At 51.8% G+C, this 16,899-nt stretch overlaps 1 protein-coding gene across 8 annotated transcripts in view; it reads right to left on the reverse strand.

The window, feature by feature from the left end:
- Positions 1-3,495: 3,495 nt before the first annotated feature.
- CLMN (calmin) overlaps positions 3,496-16,899 on the reverse strand; it is a 106,189-nt gene continuing 92,785 nt past the window's right edge. For 3 of the 8 annotated variants that reach the window (XM_077910470.1, XM_077910468.1, XM_077910471.1), the window contains 6 exons: positions 14,203-15,867; positions 10,363-10,559; positions 6,501-6,561; positions 5,793-5,863; positions 5,335-5,431; positions 3,496-3,713 (listed from right to left, as the gene is read on the reverse strand). In XM_077910470.1, the coding sequence (XP_077766596.1) occupies positions 3,549-3,713; positions 5,335-5,431; positions 5,793-5,863; positions 6,501-6,561; positions 10,363-10,559; positions 14,203-15,867 (2,256 nt within the window). In that variant the 3' untranslated portion in view covers positions 3,496-3,548. Of the gene's footprint in view, positions 3,718-4,917; positions 5,129-5,334; positions 5,432-5,792; positions 5,919-6,277; positions 6,427-6,500; positions 6,562-10,362; positions 10,560-14,202; positions 15,868-16,899 lie in introns of those variants that run through there. The other 5 variants (XR_013386802.1, XR_013386803.1, XM_077910469.1 and 2 more) reach the window with 5 other exon arrangements.

The raw sequence follows: 16,899 nt of genomic DNA on the forward strand, positions 1-16,899 counted from the left end.
ATATGAACAGATCCAAAGAACCATCAGGTATTTGAAAAAGCCTGTAATATGAGCAACAGAGCCTGAGACTAACCAGGAGAAAGGGAACTTAGAGTAAACATAGATAGCACAGAGGAGCAGAAAAGAATTTCCCCAAACCCCCTGTCAGGAACATCCACAGAGAGAGAAGAGCTGCATCCATGAAACAAGAACATGACACGATAAAACAGGAACAAGAGAATAGCAACAAAACATTCTGGAAATAAAGCATTAAATATTCAACCAGTACACGAGAAGATAAAGCTGAATGCCTCTCCCTGAAATCAGATCCTGACAAGAAGACTATAACTAGAAAAGATAAAAAATATTAAAGGATTATAGCCTGGAAGGTCCAACATTGGAATAACAGGTGCTTCAGAAAGAAAGGATGTGAACCATCGTAAAAAAAAAAAAAAATCCACGAAGTTTCCCACGAGAACCCAGCATGACATCACACCACCTCTGGTGAGGACATGCCACCACCAGAACAGCTCAGAGCACTAAGAAAGGGATCTTGAATGCTTCTTTGGAGGTAGGGAGAAACCCAAGTCACATCTAGAGGCTTGGGGATGTGGATGGTGCCAGAAGTCCTAACAACTATGCTGGGTGGGGGGCAGTAGGAGGGAGTTATTCTTACGAGCAATCCTATACCCAGCTACCCTTGGGTATGGGCAGAATCAAGACATTTTAAGGTATGCAAGATCTTAAAATATTTACGATATTTACTTCCCATGTTACTTTCCTCAGGAAGTCACTAAAAAATGTGCCATGCCAAAAAAAAAAATAAATAAATAAATAACCCAAAAAACAAAACAAAAGATTATCAAACCAAGGGGGAAAATTTTGGCAAGAAAGGGCGTGTTACCACAGTGCACTGCTTGGCTCAGGCATGAAGGGTCCTTATGCACGCACGCTGAACAGACATGCATGGAATGATGTGACGTAACCACATCAGGAAAACAAAGTGGGGGATGGAGAGGGGCGAGACCCCCATCCACTGTAAGAGTAAGTTGGAGAAAAAAAAAAAAAGAGTAAGTTGGAGACATTTCTAATTTAAAAAAGCAAAACAAGTATAAGCATGTTATGTAGAAAAGCAAAAGCAAATAATAAGAAACAGCTAAAAGGGTTGAAAGTGTTGCTTCCAGGGAACCAGACTTAGGGGACTGCTAGTTTTCATTAAAGGTCATATAGTATTTGTTTCTTTATATACTGTGAATAAATATTACTTGGATAAGAATTAAAAATCAATTCTTAAGAAAAAATTAAAAACCATGGGTTGGTCTTCCCTGTAGGCTTCTCTATCCACCTTTTATATCCAACTTCTTCTTCCATATAAGCCTATACTCAAATGAGAATTTTTTTTTTTTTTTTTTGCCTTTAAAGAAGAAATTTGTTTACAGCCAACTGGAACCAAATGATTTTTAGGCATCTTGCCACTGGGTGGTTTTAAATAATATTACATGTTGTAATGGGTGAGAGAAGCAGCCTAAAGAGATTTTTCTGAGCAAGGTCTAGACTTGCAAAATGAAACGATTTGTGTTTGGGTCGGCTCCTCCCTGGTCTTCTAGAGTCTGGTTTAGGCAAGGGCTGCGTGGTGGCAAGGGTTCTGAAACATCACGCACGTGCTCTCTACTACCTGTACCTTTGGGTTTTCAGGGATGCCAGGGAGCTCATTAATTAGCCCATTCTCCATGGGATGCTTGGCCTTCAAGATGGAACTGCTCCAAGCTCCCGGCGGCTTTCGGCTTGGAAGGCTCAGATTTGTTCTAAGAACTAAGAAGGAGAGAGGCAGGCTAAACCCAGAATGGGATTTTGGCTGTCATCGATTAAAACGTGCTACGTAACTTCCGTGGGCCATGCTGGGACTCGGTTAAACTTGAAACGCGCTGCCTGAAATAAGCAAGCATCTTGGCTTGCTAAGAGAGAGCTGGGATTTCTGGAGGAGGAACAACTGGCGGCATGGCAGCCGACAAGCTGTCCCTACCATCAAGGGCACTCCAAAAGTCACGGGGGACGAGCGTGAAAGCGCATGCAGCTTCCTCATGGGGAAAATAGGAGTACAAAGCAAAGGTTGTCGCTGGCCCCAGTTTTTGGTTTTGTTTAAATGAGGACATTTTAATCTCATCATTTAGTTTTTTGTTTTTTTTTTTTTTCTGGGACCTTCATGGGCCCAACACGAGTTTCCTCAAAGAGGTGACAGCTCATGGTGGCACGGGTGCCCTTGCAAGTCTGTTCCTGGTTGGCTGCGTGGCCTTGGTCAACCTGCTTTGCCTCTCTGGGTTTGGCAGACAAGAGGCTGTCTGAGGGCCTCTCCTGACCTAATGGTTTGTGATCATTTGAGTACCACTTGCAGGGGCAGGAAAGATGGGAGGAGGGTCACCATGGCCCTGCATCTTGGAGGGAAGTGGGAGCTGGGGGGTGCAGGGCAGAAGGAAGATGGGAGGGTGGGGAGACCTCACAAACTGCCTGTTCTGGTCTACTTCTCGGGGTACCTTCCAGAAAGTCTTTTCAAGAATCCCATCATGACCGACCACAAAGGATGCCCACGCTGTCGCAGGTGTACGTAAAAGGCAGGTGGCGGCTGGGCCACTCCCAGCTTGAACAGCAGCCCGGACTTATTCTGAGCCCAGCCACTCCTGCGCTCCTCCTCTGGGCTTTTAAGGAGCTTTTGGCAGACCCTGTGGGGCCTTGGAGACTGGCGCAGAGGTCTCGGGAGCCATCAGTAGAAGCTGGGGGTGCTGGTGAGGCAAAGTGGGAGGGATCCCAGGCCCTGGCCTGTGTCTGCTGAGCTGAGAATCTAAATTCTCCCCTACTAAGAAGTCATTTGAAAGGAGGGTTCCGTTGGTGGCAAATATTTGAAAATCACAGCTTTAACCTCAATTCAGCCGATGCAAAAAATTTACATCCTACCCTTCCCAGCTTCCCCCCAAAAGTAGGCTGAGAGAGAGTGCACCACAGCTCACTACACAGCCCCCACGCTTCCCTCGGGCCTCCCGTTCCTGGACACGTGTTCCTGGAGCTTGCAGCTTTGTGCTGCTCGGATACAACCAACAGCCAGATGAGAGCAGGTGCACAGACCCCCAGTGCCTTCACTCAAACCCCGCTCTGGGAGGAGCTCGGGGCAGTTTCCTTCCCAGGGGATGTCTCCCCGTCTTCCCCATCAGGAGGACCCTCCTCCAACCTGCCCTTAGAAACCTGCGTGGGGGGACGAGCCACGACCCAGATTATGGCTAAATATGCAAAGATGCTTCATACCTGACAAAGCAAGGGACTCAAAAGCAAACCCCATCTAACGATCCAGCCAAACACACACCTGAGTTTCGAGGACGAAGCCGAAGAGGAGAGCATGCTTGGGACTTACAGGACACAAAGGACACCGTGGAGAAGCGGGGGGGGCGGGGGCTGCTTCCCTGAGGCCCTCAGCTGTCTGCAGAAGTGCCCCTTCCGAACACCCGAATAAAGTGAAGTAAAAAGAGCTCCCTCCTGCCCCTGGTCAGGGGCCTGTGGTTTTTATTATGCAGACGCGCGCATCAGAGTCTGTTGACGTCCAGCTGTGGGAACAGCAGCAGGCAGTACACCAGAAGCCAGAGGAAGAGAATAAAATACATCAAATCCGGCTGCTGGACAAACTGCGTCAGAGAGTCGCTCTGTGGGCTCTGGCTCTCCGGCAACGTGGCTTCACCCGAGTTATTGGCCTTCCTGCAGGAGGAAGACACAGGCAGGGCAGTTATGAGCAGGTCCTTACAGCTGGATGGCCGCCCCCCTGCCTCCCCAGAGGGCTGAGGGCTTCCCAGGGGGCCACCCAGCGCTCTGCGCTCTGGTACAAGCTCAGTCCAACTGCACCACCCTAGCAGGGAAAAGCCGTCAGCCCCATGCCGCAGATGGGCATACTGAGGATTGTGGGGTGCAGTGGCTTTGCTTGCTCAAGGCCACACGATGACTAAGCCCCCCATCCAGGACACCTTCCTTTATGCCACAGTGTCCTGAAGGCAGAGCTGCATACTGACAGCACTCTGCTATCCTTAGTGACAGAGGGGGACGCGGTAAGTCATCTAAAGAAATAGAGTTCCCTGATTACAGATCATTTAAAAACAGCCATTGGAGACAGAGGCATGCTCTACCCCCCACCACCAAGTTTTTTTTTTTTTTTTTTTTTTTTTGGCTTTGGGATAGAACCTTGAAGATAATGATCAGTTTGACTTTAGCTTGGTTGGATAAGGCCCAGAAGGATGCGGTGGTGACCGACCACAGCTCCCAATTCCCACAACGGAGAGGGATGGGGCCATAATCTGATTGGAAAGGGGTTGGGGGGGGTGCGCCTGGGTGGCTCAGTTGGCTATAGGCATCTGCCTTCAGCTCAAGTCAAGATCTCAGGGTCCTGGGATCGAGCCCCATGTCGGGCTCCCTGCTCAGCAGTGAGTCTGCTTCTCCCTTTGCCTCTGTGATCTCTCTCTCTTTCTCTCAATTAAATAAATAAAACCTTAATAAAGAAAAAAAAAAAAGGAAAGGGTTTGGGAACCTCTGCTTAGAGCTGCATTTATAGAAGCCAAGAATGTAAGCTTCTTAGGGTCATTTGGGACGTGCGGTGGAGATTATGACAGAGAGAACCACCTCATCCCTGAACTATCTCCTGATGCAGACAGAGGTAAGGCCAACGGGGGATTAAACGTTTGCCTTTTGGTCTGGAAACGGATTCACAATGGACAATGGAAAGACTTTTTCTTTCTTCAAACCTTTTTAAAAAAATGTAAACTATATTTTTTATTACCAAGCTAGTCAACGCTCAAAAACATGGAAAGCAGGACTGCATTTCTCAACCTTCTAGTTTCTTTTTTTTTTTTTTTAACTTTCTAGTTTCAATTTTCAAAATCTCTATCTCCTAAAAGTGAAAAGCACTACTTTCCTAGGGAGGATGTCATGTCGGGTGGACAATGTGAATTAATATTTCCATTTTATGGTAGGTGAGGGAAATAGGTCTTGCCGAGGGAAATAGGTCTTGCCTCTTTCTTAAAAGCCAGATGGGTAGGCTTCTAGGGATTTTACACTCAGAGATGCTGGGCGATATTCAGAGAGGCTTTCCATTCCAATAATCTAAGTCCTTCCAAGCCAACTGAAATCCGGGGCAAATAGTTAAAAAAAAAAAAAAAAAAAGTCAGTAAAATTAAGTGATTCGGTCACTTTAACGGGGTTGGGGGCATCTCAGGATTGTCAAGAGTTAGTGAGATTTCTCTGGTCTCCTGTGTTCTAAATGGGCAGTTTTACAGCATTTCAGCAATATCAGACTGGGCCATCTAGTTCTCCAACAGCAAGAAATACTTTCATAGACATCCTGGCATGTTTGCACTCCCTCTTCATGTCTGCTCTGATGCCATAAAACTGTAAAATCAGCTCAGTGAGCTTCTGAGTATTGTACCTGCAGTGGCGACACAGAATGAACACGTTGTCAGGTGCTGCAACACGGGAGAGCACGCACCGCAGCACGTCACTACTGCCCGGCTCCACCCCGCATGGAGTAAATGCACCTGCAGCCTCGGGCCCAAGAGCACTTTCTGCACCGTGTCCTGCCCACCGGGGTCCAGCAATTTCCACTCTCCCTCCTGCTTTTATAGCTCATGCATTTGCCCTGGAGCGGGGCTCTTCTGCATTACCTCGGACTATTACTATTGCCATCAACAAAGGAGAGCTGGAGGGGAGCCACCCCCACCAGGTAGGCTGCATAGTTAAAAAAGAAAAAAAAAATTAAACCCCACAAAGCTGGCAGTGGAGCCACCAACCTGGTTAACATTCGGTTTCTTCGGTCATCCAGATCTGCTGCGTTCCTCAATTGAACATAGCTAAAATGATCCTACAGTGAAATTTATAAACAAAACCCCGCAACCCAATTAGTAAAGATGAAATCTCTGAAACAGAAAATAAAATGATTTTAAACACACAAAGCCGAGCACGCCTTGCTTCTCTCAACATTGCAAACATTTTAGTTCCAAAATCAAACTGCTAACTGATGATCTACAGAGTTCTACTCTCTCCCCCCACCCCTGCCTAAGTGAACCAGAGGGGTCCCGCCACCCACCACCCGAACCGGGGTGCAGACCACGGTGCTTTGGGACCCAACACACCCAGCACTAAGGAGCTGCTACTGTAAAGTGGATCCTCCACCTCTGTTCCGCTTCTGTCTTTGAGGGCGATCTTCCTGGGTGTGTGCGCGGGGGTTGGGTTGGGGGTCTTGGATGCATTTTTTTTTACGACAAAGAGGCCTTCGGGCTTTATGATCATCACTTTATTTATTTACATCCCCTATTTGCCCAAATTGGACATCCAACTGGACTACGCTTAACGACAAGGTTTGAATTTGCTTGTCTTCTATCCAAAAGTATATTTGTTGCACATCAGTAATTTCAAAGCTCTGGGCTGAGGAGGAGGAAGGATGGAAATGAATTGATTAGCAGGGGCCACGCAGAAGAAGAAGAAATTCACATACTAACCGATTCCAAAGACCTGTTAGTATGTCGTCGAACGTAAATGCTGGAGTCACTGTGACTAGTCCTGAAAAACAAACACACATGTTGAATTGGTTGCCACCAGGAGCTCCTCACGGCTCAGTCGTACGGTCACCCCCATCCTAAGTCTCCCACAGGTGGATTTAGGCAAGCTAGGAATTCAGACCCAGCAACGGAAAGGAGAAATTTTATCCAGTATGCCCAGTTGGGGTGGGGTGCGCTCACAAATAATGGGATGGATATTAAAGATACACTGTGGCCTCATCTACAAGAGAAAAAAAAAAAAACAGTGAGAAAGAATTTTAAATAGAAAACAGACCACGATTTTTTTTTTTTAAGTGCCAGGGCTTCAGGGAGGGAAGGGAGGTCTTTCTCCAAGCATCCTGAGATCTGGGAATTGCTGAGGGTCCTCTGCATGCTAATGGCAGATCGGGGCTGAGACCCGCTACCTGGACTCCTTCTCTAGGTGCTCCTTCCATGCAGGATGCTGCTCTCTGCTTGTCTAGCTCTTGGGTGCGCCATCTCTTTTCCTTTCCTGCGCAAGGAGACTACTTTTCTGACTGTATCGTTGAGGCTGATGGGCAACGTGTCCCTGATGATCTACTAAAGCTGGTTCACCCAGGGCTGAGGCAAAAGACACCCAGCCAGTGGCCTGGGCTCCTGATTCACTGGCAACCTTAGCCACACATTTTACATCTGTGATCAGTTTTCCTTATCTGCAAAATGGGTCATTGTTCCCACCTCCACCACGTCATGGAGCTGCAGTGCTGGTGCTGAGAACAGAATACTCCAGGTACCAGCGGCCCTGTCTGGTGCTCAACAGGAGAACTGGGTGTTGGGTGTCAGACATAGTCATCTCAGCTTCCTTAAGGTAAAGCTACCATGTGGCATCCGGGGATCCAAGAAAAAGGCATGTGACCCAAGAGTTTATTTCCAGGGAATCATCATTGGCAGCCTTGCTATTCCTGCCCACTGCACTGCCCTCCTGAAACTTCACCGACCTCTTCCCCTGCCTTGGGCATGTTTCCAGCTAACAGGTACTGAGTACCTATTATGTGCCAGGCGCTGGGTGAGGTCCAGGGAAATTTTAGTCCTGTCCTCAAACCAAAGCCTGTGCTAGTTTTCCCCAGCAGGTACCATAGCATAGAAACAAAACAAAATGCACTGCAAAGGAAAAAGAACCTCGAGTGCCTGGGACCCAGCACTGTCCCATGAGCATCGATCAGTTCATGGAAGTACCTGGAGATGCAGGTGAGCCCCACCTGCTTAATACCCACTAGTATTTTCTAGTAAAAAAGCACATCTGCATCAGGAAGGGCTCCTGCTCTTCCCCCGCCCTCTCTCGGCACACTTTCCCATAGGTGGTTTCTGAGTTCTAGTACCATCCAGAGGAGGCTCATCCAGGTATGCCTCCTCAACTTCATCCTCTCAGCAAGCATCATCAAGAGCCCTACTGTGTGCCGGCACGGGGCTCGGCACTGAGGGCCCGGCTCCTTGGGAGCCCAGCCACTGCAGGCTGAGAGGGCAATTCATCCATTTATTCATCCACCTGAAGAAGAGTTTTTACTAAAGGGCAGCTGCAAGCCAGGGGTGGTGCTAAATGCCAGGGCTGTGCTGCAGGCCCTCCCTGCCCCCAGAGAGCTGCCTCGCCGTCTAGGGTGAGAGCAGATGATAAATACGGCCTTACACAAATGATCAGAGAAATGACTATTTTGATAAATGTCATGAAGATAAAGAGTAGGAATCTTTATATGTTCTGAGAACACATAAAGGGGGATTAAAAATAGCCCAGAGGAATCTAAGAAGGCTGCCTGGAGGAAGTAGTAGTCGAGCCGAAACACAGCGAAGTAAGACAGGGAACAGGCAGGGGACAGAGGGTCCTCAAAGGCAAAGGAGCTTGGGAGGCATTCAAAGATTTCAATGAGGGACACCTGGGTGGCTCAGTGGTTGAGCATCTGCCTTCGGCTCAAGTCATGATCCTGGGGTCCTGGGTTCGGGCTCCCTGCATGGAGCCTGCTTCTCCTTCTGCTTGTGTCTCTGCCTCTCTCTGTGTCTCTCATGAATAAATAAATAACATTAAAAAAAAAAATCTCCACGAAGGCCAAGGTGCTTGGCAGGTAAGGCAGGTGACCAAGAGTAGATCCAGATGCGTCTGGAGAGACAGGTGTGGGAGGTCCTGCACGCTCTGAACAAGACCAGCGGGAAGCCCCAGGGGTGACCGGGTCAGGGTACGGCCAGGAAAACATGCTCTGTCCGGCGGGGAGGTGCCCAGGGCTCAGCCTTGTTCAACAGCATTGGGCCAGGCAACGACTTCTCTGAACTCACTTTCTCGGCCATCAAAGGGGTGGTGGCACCTGCTATGGCACAGGAGAGGGGCTCCAGGGGTCCTCGCTCCTTCCCTCCAAGGAGCACACCTCTGCGCCACCTGCTTGCAGAGGGCATGTGGCTTTTCCCGCAGCGAAGACGCTCTGTCCTCTGTAGAGCTGTGCCCGGGGTGGCCGGGAGGCCGCGGGAGGGGGCCCGCTGCTTGCTCTGGGCACATCTGCCTGCAGAGCCGTCAGGCCGCTGCCGGGAAAAGCCAACCGGGCCTCCGTCCCACACCCACCCAGAGGACCTATCCTTTTCCACATTTACCCGCTTGTCTCATCTTCACTGGGACTGGTTTCGCGGGCGCATCTGCTGCAGCCAGTACGCACGATGCTCCAGCCAGTGCTCCCCCTGCTGCCCCCAGACCCCCCCACATCTGCCCAACACGTCCAGAGGTGCCTGCTGTTTGCTCAGGCTGTTTCTTCCACCCGGAATGCCTTCTCTCCTGCTCCCAAATCCCAGTCCCGCGCTATCCCTCGTGCTGAGCTCCAAGGCCATCGCAGCCCCCAGGCGGCCCGACCCTCTCCACCCGCCTCTGAGGGCCTCTGAGGGCCTCTGAGGTCCGAAACCTGCGCTTGCCTCTTGAACCCAAGGAGCAGCCCTCACGCCCAGCACAGCAGAGGGGGCACGCCTGCATGTCATCTCTTCCCCAGGGGACCGCCCCAGGAGCACTGCCAACGACCTGCTCGGGGAGGAGACGGGAGCCTGGACCACCTGCCTGCTAAGCCACGGATGTCTGCCGGACGGTCCCCTCCAGGTCTCTGCAGGGACAGGGACTCGGGGAGTCCCGGGCGAAGCGGGCGGTGGTGTTTCACTGTGCCTCGCCCCTCACCTGGGCCCCCATCGAGGCTCCTTTTGTCCCCTGCAGCGCAGGTGCAGAAGCAGAGCGCAGGGCAGGTGGAAAGCAGGGCCTCCGTGCCCACCGTGGTGATGTGCAGTCCCTCCCACCTGCCTAAGGCCCCGCTGTGAGAATTCATGGGGGGACTAAGGGAAATGCTGGAAGCATTCAGGCATTAAATTCAAGGTTCAATAATGACCTTGGTGGCCCTGAATGATAAGGGGGAGAAAGCAGGATCTGCCCTTCGGCAGCTCAGTGATCTCCCCGGGGCGACTCCAGCTCCCCCGGCGCCCTCAGGAGCGACAGAGCAGATGTGCACTAGAAGCTTCCTGCACGTAGTTAAAGCCCATGATTCTCTTGCTTCCTCCTCCTCTGAGGCCAGTCAACCCTCCTCACTTCCCTGGACCCCCATTAATGTCCAGCTTCTGTGTGACATTCGTGAGGATGAATCTGCTTCTGGTCCCGGCACAGGACCCCTCGGCCAGATGAATTCTGTACGAACTATGAAGCCGTGTTTCCCTTGCTGTCTGCTCCCACCCCTGGGCCCCCCCTCACCCCCCGAATCAGAAACCAAGAATGGAACGAGTTCAGGGACTAACTCTCTAGCTGGGTCCCCAGGGTAAGAAGATAGCAACACAATACCTGGAGAGGACTTTGTGATCACCAGTGTCTTCTTCTAGGTCATCTGAGGATCGGACGGTGCCGGGTGCTATAAATACTGAACTTTCTACGTGGTCCACATGCTTCCTTTTTTCCTTTTTTTTACTGCTGATTGATTCTCCCATTACCTTCTCTTCTAAAGAGTTTGCTAAGGTTCCAGAGTTTCCGAATTCCTGGGCCTTAAGGACAAGACAACCGGAATACAAGTCAGCCTTTCTCGCAGTGAGGTCGCGTGCCTGACGCCCCACCGCAGCGCTCCGCTCCACCTGGAGTCCAGGAAACTAGGGTGTCCCCTCCAGTCCTGCCCGACCTGGGGTGTCCTTGCAGCACAGCTTGCCGTGGCAGAGAAGCCCACCCGCACTCGGGCTCCCTGGGCAGAGGGCAAAGGCCACAGATTATAAAAACAGCATGGATTTCAGAGTCACTACGATCTGGTTTCAAATCCTGAGTTAGTCACCTTATGCAACCGACTTTATTTCTCTCACCCTCAGTCTCATCTGTCAAATGGGTATAATAATTATCGACCTTCTGGGGCACTTGGGTGGCTCAGTTGGTGAAGCATCTGCCTTTGGCTCAGGTCATGAGGTCCTGGGATCAAGTCCTGCGTCGGGCTCCCTGCTTCTCCTGCTGCCCCCTGCTTGTGCTCTCTCTCTCAAATAAGTAAAATCTTTAAAAAATAATCATCAACCTTTTTCTCACTATACCACGGGGTTTCCCATAATGGATGTCCTGTACAGTGGGCAATGCAACCATCACCCACTTAAACAGAGGAGCGGATCCTGGAAGCCCGGTGGGCCAACAGGTGCAAAGGTGGCCCCTGAGCTGGGAGAGGTACACACACAGGCAGACCTGTAGCTTGTGGGGTGACAGCTTCACTGTGCCTTTGGTGGCACAGAGCAACATCTCTAGCATTTATTTGACAAGGAAGATTCTTTGACCAATGTCCACACCCAGCATTCGGAAGCCCATTGGCAATGCTCCCGAGTGAAATTAAGAAGCCGAGGAGCACGGGAGTTGTTGGAGCCACCTCCCAAGAGTCCGTTAAGGGGCTGGAAGAGTCTGCTCAACAGGTGTCAGAATACGAGTAGAGTGGCCAGCTGGTCACACCCCAGGAGAACAAGGCTCCGAGCAGGAATTAAAAATGCTCCTGAAATGCTGGTCCTTCCCCTGTCACCCACGGGCCAATGCTACCTTTTCTGCAAGGTGAAATGAGAAGAGGACCTTTTTTAAAAAAAAAAAAAAAAAAAAAAAAAAAAGAAAACGAAGACTAGGGATCCCTGGGTGGCGCAGCGGTTTGGCGCCTGCCTTTGGCCCAGGGCGCGATCCTGGAGACCTGGGATCGAATCCCACATCAGGCTCCCGGTGCATGGAGCCTGCTTCTCCCTCTGCCTGTGTCTCTGCCTCTCTCTCTCTCTCTGTGACTATCATAAATAAATAAAAAAAAAAAAAAAAAAAGAAAACGAAGACTAAGAGAACAAACTTTCCATTTTCTGGTGCTGTTGGAAGATTTCTTTTTCTTTTTCCTTTTGTTATGTTTCAAAGAAGAGCCAAGTATCAGAGAAATGCTCCCATGTCATCTTATCTGCCTGGAGGCAAGACTCACAGGCCCCGCCTGTCATCCTGGGCCACAGGCCATCCCTCTGCTCACCCATAAGACTTCTAGGGGTGCTTGGGAGCAGTGGGTGCCTGCCCATTGGATGGGCGAGAGCCAGAGGGGGCAGGCCAGAGCCCAGAGACGCAAACGGTGGCTCGCTGGTCCTGAGATCCAGGAATGAAGTTCTCCCCAAAAGCTCATGCTCAGCTCAGGGAAAGATAGATTCAAACCTACATCTCCCAATCTCATTCCCAGCCCAAGACTCGTTCAGCCACACCCCAAATCACCTGCCCACAGGCACACATACCCACACCACCTGCTTTTGGCAAATGACTTCTCTCTTTGCAAAGCAGAAGAGAATAAAGTGACGTCTGCATTTCTGAGGCCGCATTCCGTCTGCCCAGGGAGAGGAAGTGAGCGGCTAATAAGCCACATTAAATAGCAGAGATGCAACTAAGGCTTCCTTCCTGCCACCCACCCAGTTCCCTTTCTTTTGTCCTAAGAGATCTTCTGTCCCTTAACAGTCCGGCGAATTGCTGTAGCTATTGTCATGATCCGCCAACCTGGGGATCCCAAGACCTGATCTCACTGCAGGACATTTCTACCCCACTGGATCATGGGGTCTCCTGCTGGAAAAGCCTGCTCGGCTGGGCTGGCTTCCAACGTCACAGACAGTGGGTGGGTGGTGGTGGGCGCCCGGGACCGGGTTCCTCTCCCTGGCGGCAGGAGGAGCAGATGGCAGGTGGGTCCTGGCACCTGCAGGACTACCCTCACTTCTCTTCTCTGTCCGAAGACGGACATAATAGGGGTGATCCCAAAGGGCCAATGGCTCCTGCGATGCTTGCTTCTAGGCTGTCACTGTCCGAGAATTCTGCTCCACCCAGTGCATTTTCTGGGGTTGGCAAACTGGTAAGAGCAAACTTCCACTTCTAGCCTATCTAAATCCTAAACGTTGGGGTGCCTGGGTGGCTCAGTGGTTGAGCATCTGCCTTCAGCTCAGGGCATGATCCCTGGGTTCTGGGATCGAGTCCCGTATCGGGCTCCCCGCAGGCACCTGCTTCTCCCTCAACCTATGTCTCTGCCTCTATGTCTTTCATGGATAAATAAAAATAAAATCTTAAAAAATAATCCTAAATGTTTTAAGGCTACTGATAATGCCCCTTTCTCTTGCAGCCCTCCAGATGCAAGGATTTCTCATTCCCCTGAGCACCTTTCAGCCCCTCACTCAGCCTTGACTCTCCCCTGCCATGAGCCAGAGCATTGTCTTTATCTTGGGGTTCACTTTACCCTACATCCACCTTACACCCCCACACCACCATGCAATCCACCTTTGTCTCCCGCACTGCAAGCCCTGCCAGGCTGCTCTCCAGAATTTGAAGCCAATACACAGATGCTCATTCTCTCCTGGGAGAGAAAAATCACAACCACCAAACCAGGGTAGCAGAAGAGTAGAGCGCTGTCACGTGTCCCTGACTATGGAGGAGAAAGCAACTGTTCTGCCTGAGGAGAAGCTGGGCAGGCTCCTGGGAGGAGGTATTGTTGGCATTGGGATTTGAAGGGGCACAAGTGCTGGCCAAGTGGTGCCGGAGTGGGGCAGAGCAGAGTGTGGAGTGCCTGAGAGTTGGGCAGCGGGGTGGGGGAGGGAAGCCAGTTTGGCTGGAGGGGAGGGGAGGGAGAAGACGGCAGGGGCCCCTGCACCCTCTCGCTGCCCACTCCCGTGGCCCCTCGAGCTGCTGAGCTCAGTGAACTGGGAGCACCAAGCGGTGGCAAAGCATGTGCCCAGCTGCGAGAACTCAGAAGTGCCTGTCCCCCACTTCCAAGCACAGGAGCTAGATAATTATACCAATGGGCCACCTTCAAAAATCAAGGCTGGGGTCAAAGGTGAGCTCACGTGGTTTTCTCAGGCCATCGCAGGAGGCGGGGGCTAGGGTTCACGGAGCACACGCTAGGTGTGGCTGCCAGTACCCCCGACAATGACCACGGCTGCTACCTCTCCCGGCCGTCAAACATGACCCCCTTCCATCCTCTTGGCTGCCCGGGAGGCCCCGAGGTACTAAATCTCAGGAGTGCTCCTCTGGGGTGCTAGCCCTGGCCTTCCCGAGCCGGAGTGAGGGCCTCCTTAAAGTCTGGCCCGGGCCACCGGGCTGCTTCTGCTTCCCTGTTCCATGGAGGGGGACGAGTAGAGTCCTGGGGCAGGACTTAGGGTTCCCGAACCCGCCATCGAGTACCTGATGGCTCTCCACTGGGGCACAGTCGTCGGCCTCCCCTCGCTGGCGGTCGTCTGGCGGGGACAGGGTGGCGGGTTCTGCGGCCAGTGTGGCGTCCTCCACACCCCCGTCGGGACAAGGCGCTGCGGGGATGCTGGCCTCGGGGACATCCTCCTCCGGCCCTGAGAAGCTGCAGCTACTCCGAGAGGCCTCAGCCTCCGCGGCCTCCTGGGCCTCGTCCCTGGCCCCCACGGCACACGGATAGCCCTCCGGCTCCTCGAGCTCCAGGTCTTCATTTTTCAAGTCCTCCACGCCCTCCGCATAGGCCTCTAAAACCGCAGCCAGGGGCACCTCGTAGTGCGGGTAGTAGAACAGGTCGTGGGGGATGACGGAGATCTTGGACAGGGGTGGAGAGGGCTTGAAGTCCAGGCCCTCCTCGCTGCGGCTGCACAGGGTCTCCAGGCTGTCGCTGCCTCTCAGGGGGTCAGGGGACAGCTCCCCCTCTGGCTCCTGCAGCCCCGGGGCCTCCCCGTTGTCCTCGCCCCGACGGCGCCGTGGGGACTTGCGCTTGGGCTTCTCGTACACCTCTGGCTTTTTATCCACCGGCGCCTCCCCTGGGGCTGGAGAGGAGCCCTGGTCTTCCTGCCCTGTGTCCCTGTGAGGTTCAAGGCCATCGGGCCTCTCTGGGGACTCGTCCGAATCTTTCCTCTGGTGCACAGACTTACTCCTCCTCTTCTCCGGTTTCTCAGCGTGATCCTCCAAAACCTCGTCCTCTGCTGGTTTTTTCTCATGAGGAGAAGGGACCTCATTGAAAGCCTGGCTGGTCGAGGCGACATCTATGAGGTCGCTGCTAAATTTAGAGGTTTTGAAGGGTATGCCCTCAAAATAGTCTTCCCCACCCATAGCTTCTACGGTCAGCAGCTTGACCTTGAACTCCAAGGAATTGGCCATGATGGTGTTGTCCTCAAGGGGTGAGAGGGGACAGCTCTCCTCCCCTGGGCTGCCCGCACCCTCTGGCTCCCCGTTCCAGGATGGAGAACTCTGGGAAGTCTGCGAATGATTGCTCTTGCCGTCCGCCAAAGAGACGTCACCCGGGGACTCATCAGAGGCTGCTTCCGCAATCTTGGGGGCCTCCTGTTGCGACTTTTCCTCAGCAATCTCAACTGCCAGGAGGTACCCATCCTGCTTCAATGAGTCCTTTGTCCCTCTCGGGCTCCCTTCAAAGCGAAAGTCATGACTGTAGAAAGGATCCTTACTGCAGGAAGCGTCCTTGAAGGTGTCGGCCTCAAAGTGCACGGTTTTCTTGATCGGCAATGAGTTGGACCTCCGGCTGTCCTTTCTCGATGATAAAATGGAAGATTCTGGAGATGGGTCGTTGGTGCTGCTGGCCTTACCTGGGTCCCCTTGCAGGGCCTGGTCGATGATCTGGTGCATGAACTCGGGGGCGCTGTCTGACAGCGCACAGCTGGACACGCCATCCTGGAAGCTTTCTTTCATGCTCTCGGGCTTGTCACAGACGAAGACTTTGGAGGGTGGTGGTTGGCTGGCTTCGTGGTTAATGGTGTAGGCCCGGTCCCCATTTTCGGTCAGAAGGAAGACCGTGCTCTCCTGTTCAGAAGGAGTCTCTTTGATGCGGACAAAAGTGGATTCAATTGGAGCTTCTTTATCCAAATCCGAGAAATCCTCCTGCAAAAACACACGGGGCATATCGAAATCAGGGGAGTATTGACAAACAGTGTGCATCCCCCTCTCCTAAAACAAAAACCGACGTGGAAAAGCCACTTCAGAACTCAGGCGAAGTGTTCTAATTAAGAGACGCAGATGGCTGCTCTTGCTGAGATGTGGAGACACCAGATAAGTTAAAAAGAATATGTTTTTAAAAGCTATGGATACGAAGAAATGCTTACTTTGCTTCTGTCTAGTACCTACCACTACCTGAACTTAGAGAATGTATTTGCTCACTTGATAACTGTCTTGTCTCTCAGAACGAGGCTGTGCGAGGTCAGGGACCTCATGCATTCAGCTTACTGCTGAGCCCCCCTCTCCCACCCCCGAGGAAGCAGCGGGTGTTCAGTAAACTTTCTTTTTAATTATTATTTTTTATTTTTTTTTGGTGTTCAGTAAATCACTAGTGAATTCAATAAAGATCTACTGTTACATTGTTGCTGTCACTAATATCATCTCAAGGTTGGGGACAGCATGGGTTGCAGGCTCAGTGGAGCTGTGGCAACTTCTGAAAGGTCTGATTCCCCTCCAAGTGTAGTCTGGGATTCTGAAAATAAGAGGGCGTGCTTCTGCACGATCACTGTCTTGTATCCTTTTTCACATTCTGATAAAACGCAGTAAACTGCTAACATGTTCCGGCCGACATCTAGAAGATCGTGTAGCCAATCCGTGTGCCAAGCAGGCATCTTTAACCATCTCAGTGAAGTTTGGTTTCGGGGAAGATGTTTGCAAGAGGTATGGCTGTCCAACTTGCTATCTGCTTATAAATGGAAAGCGCCTTATCTAGGATCCTGAAATTAAAATGTGCCAAGGGGGGGATCCCTGGGTGGCTCAAGGGATCCCGGGGTGGCTCAGTGGTTTAGCACCTGCCTTTGGCCCAGGGTGTGATCCTGGAGTCCTGGGATCGGGTCCCACATCAGGCTCCCTGCATGGAGCCTGCTTCTCCCTCTGCCTGTGTCTCTGCCTCTCTCTCTCTCTCTGTGTCTCCATGAA

Source organism: Canis aureus, chromosome 9 (genome assembly GCF_053574225.1).
Source record: "Canis aureus isolate CA01 chromosome 9, VMU_Caureus_v.1.0, whole genome shotgun sequence".
Classification (NCBI taxonomy): Eukaryota; Metazoa; Chordata; class Mammalia; order Carnivora; family Canidae; genus Canis; species Canis aureus.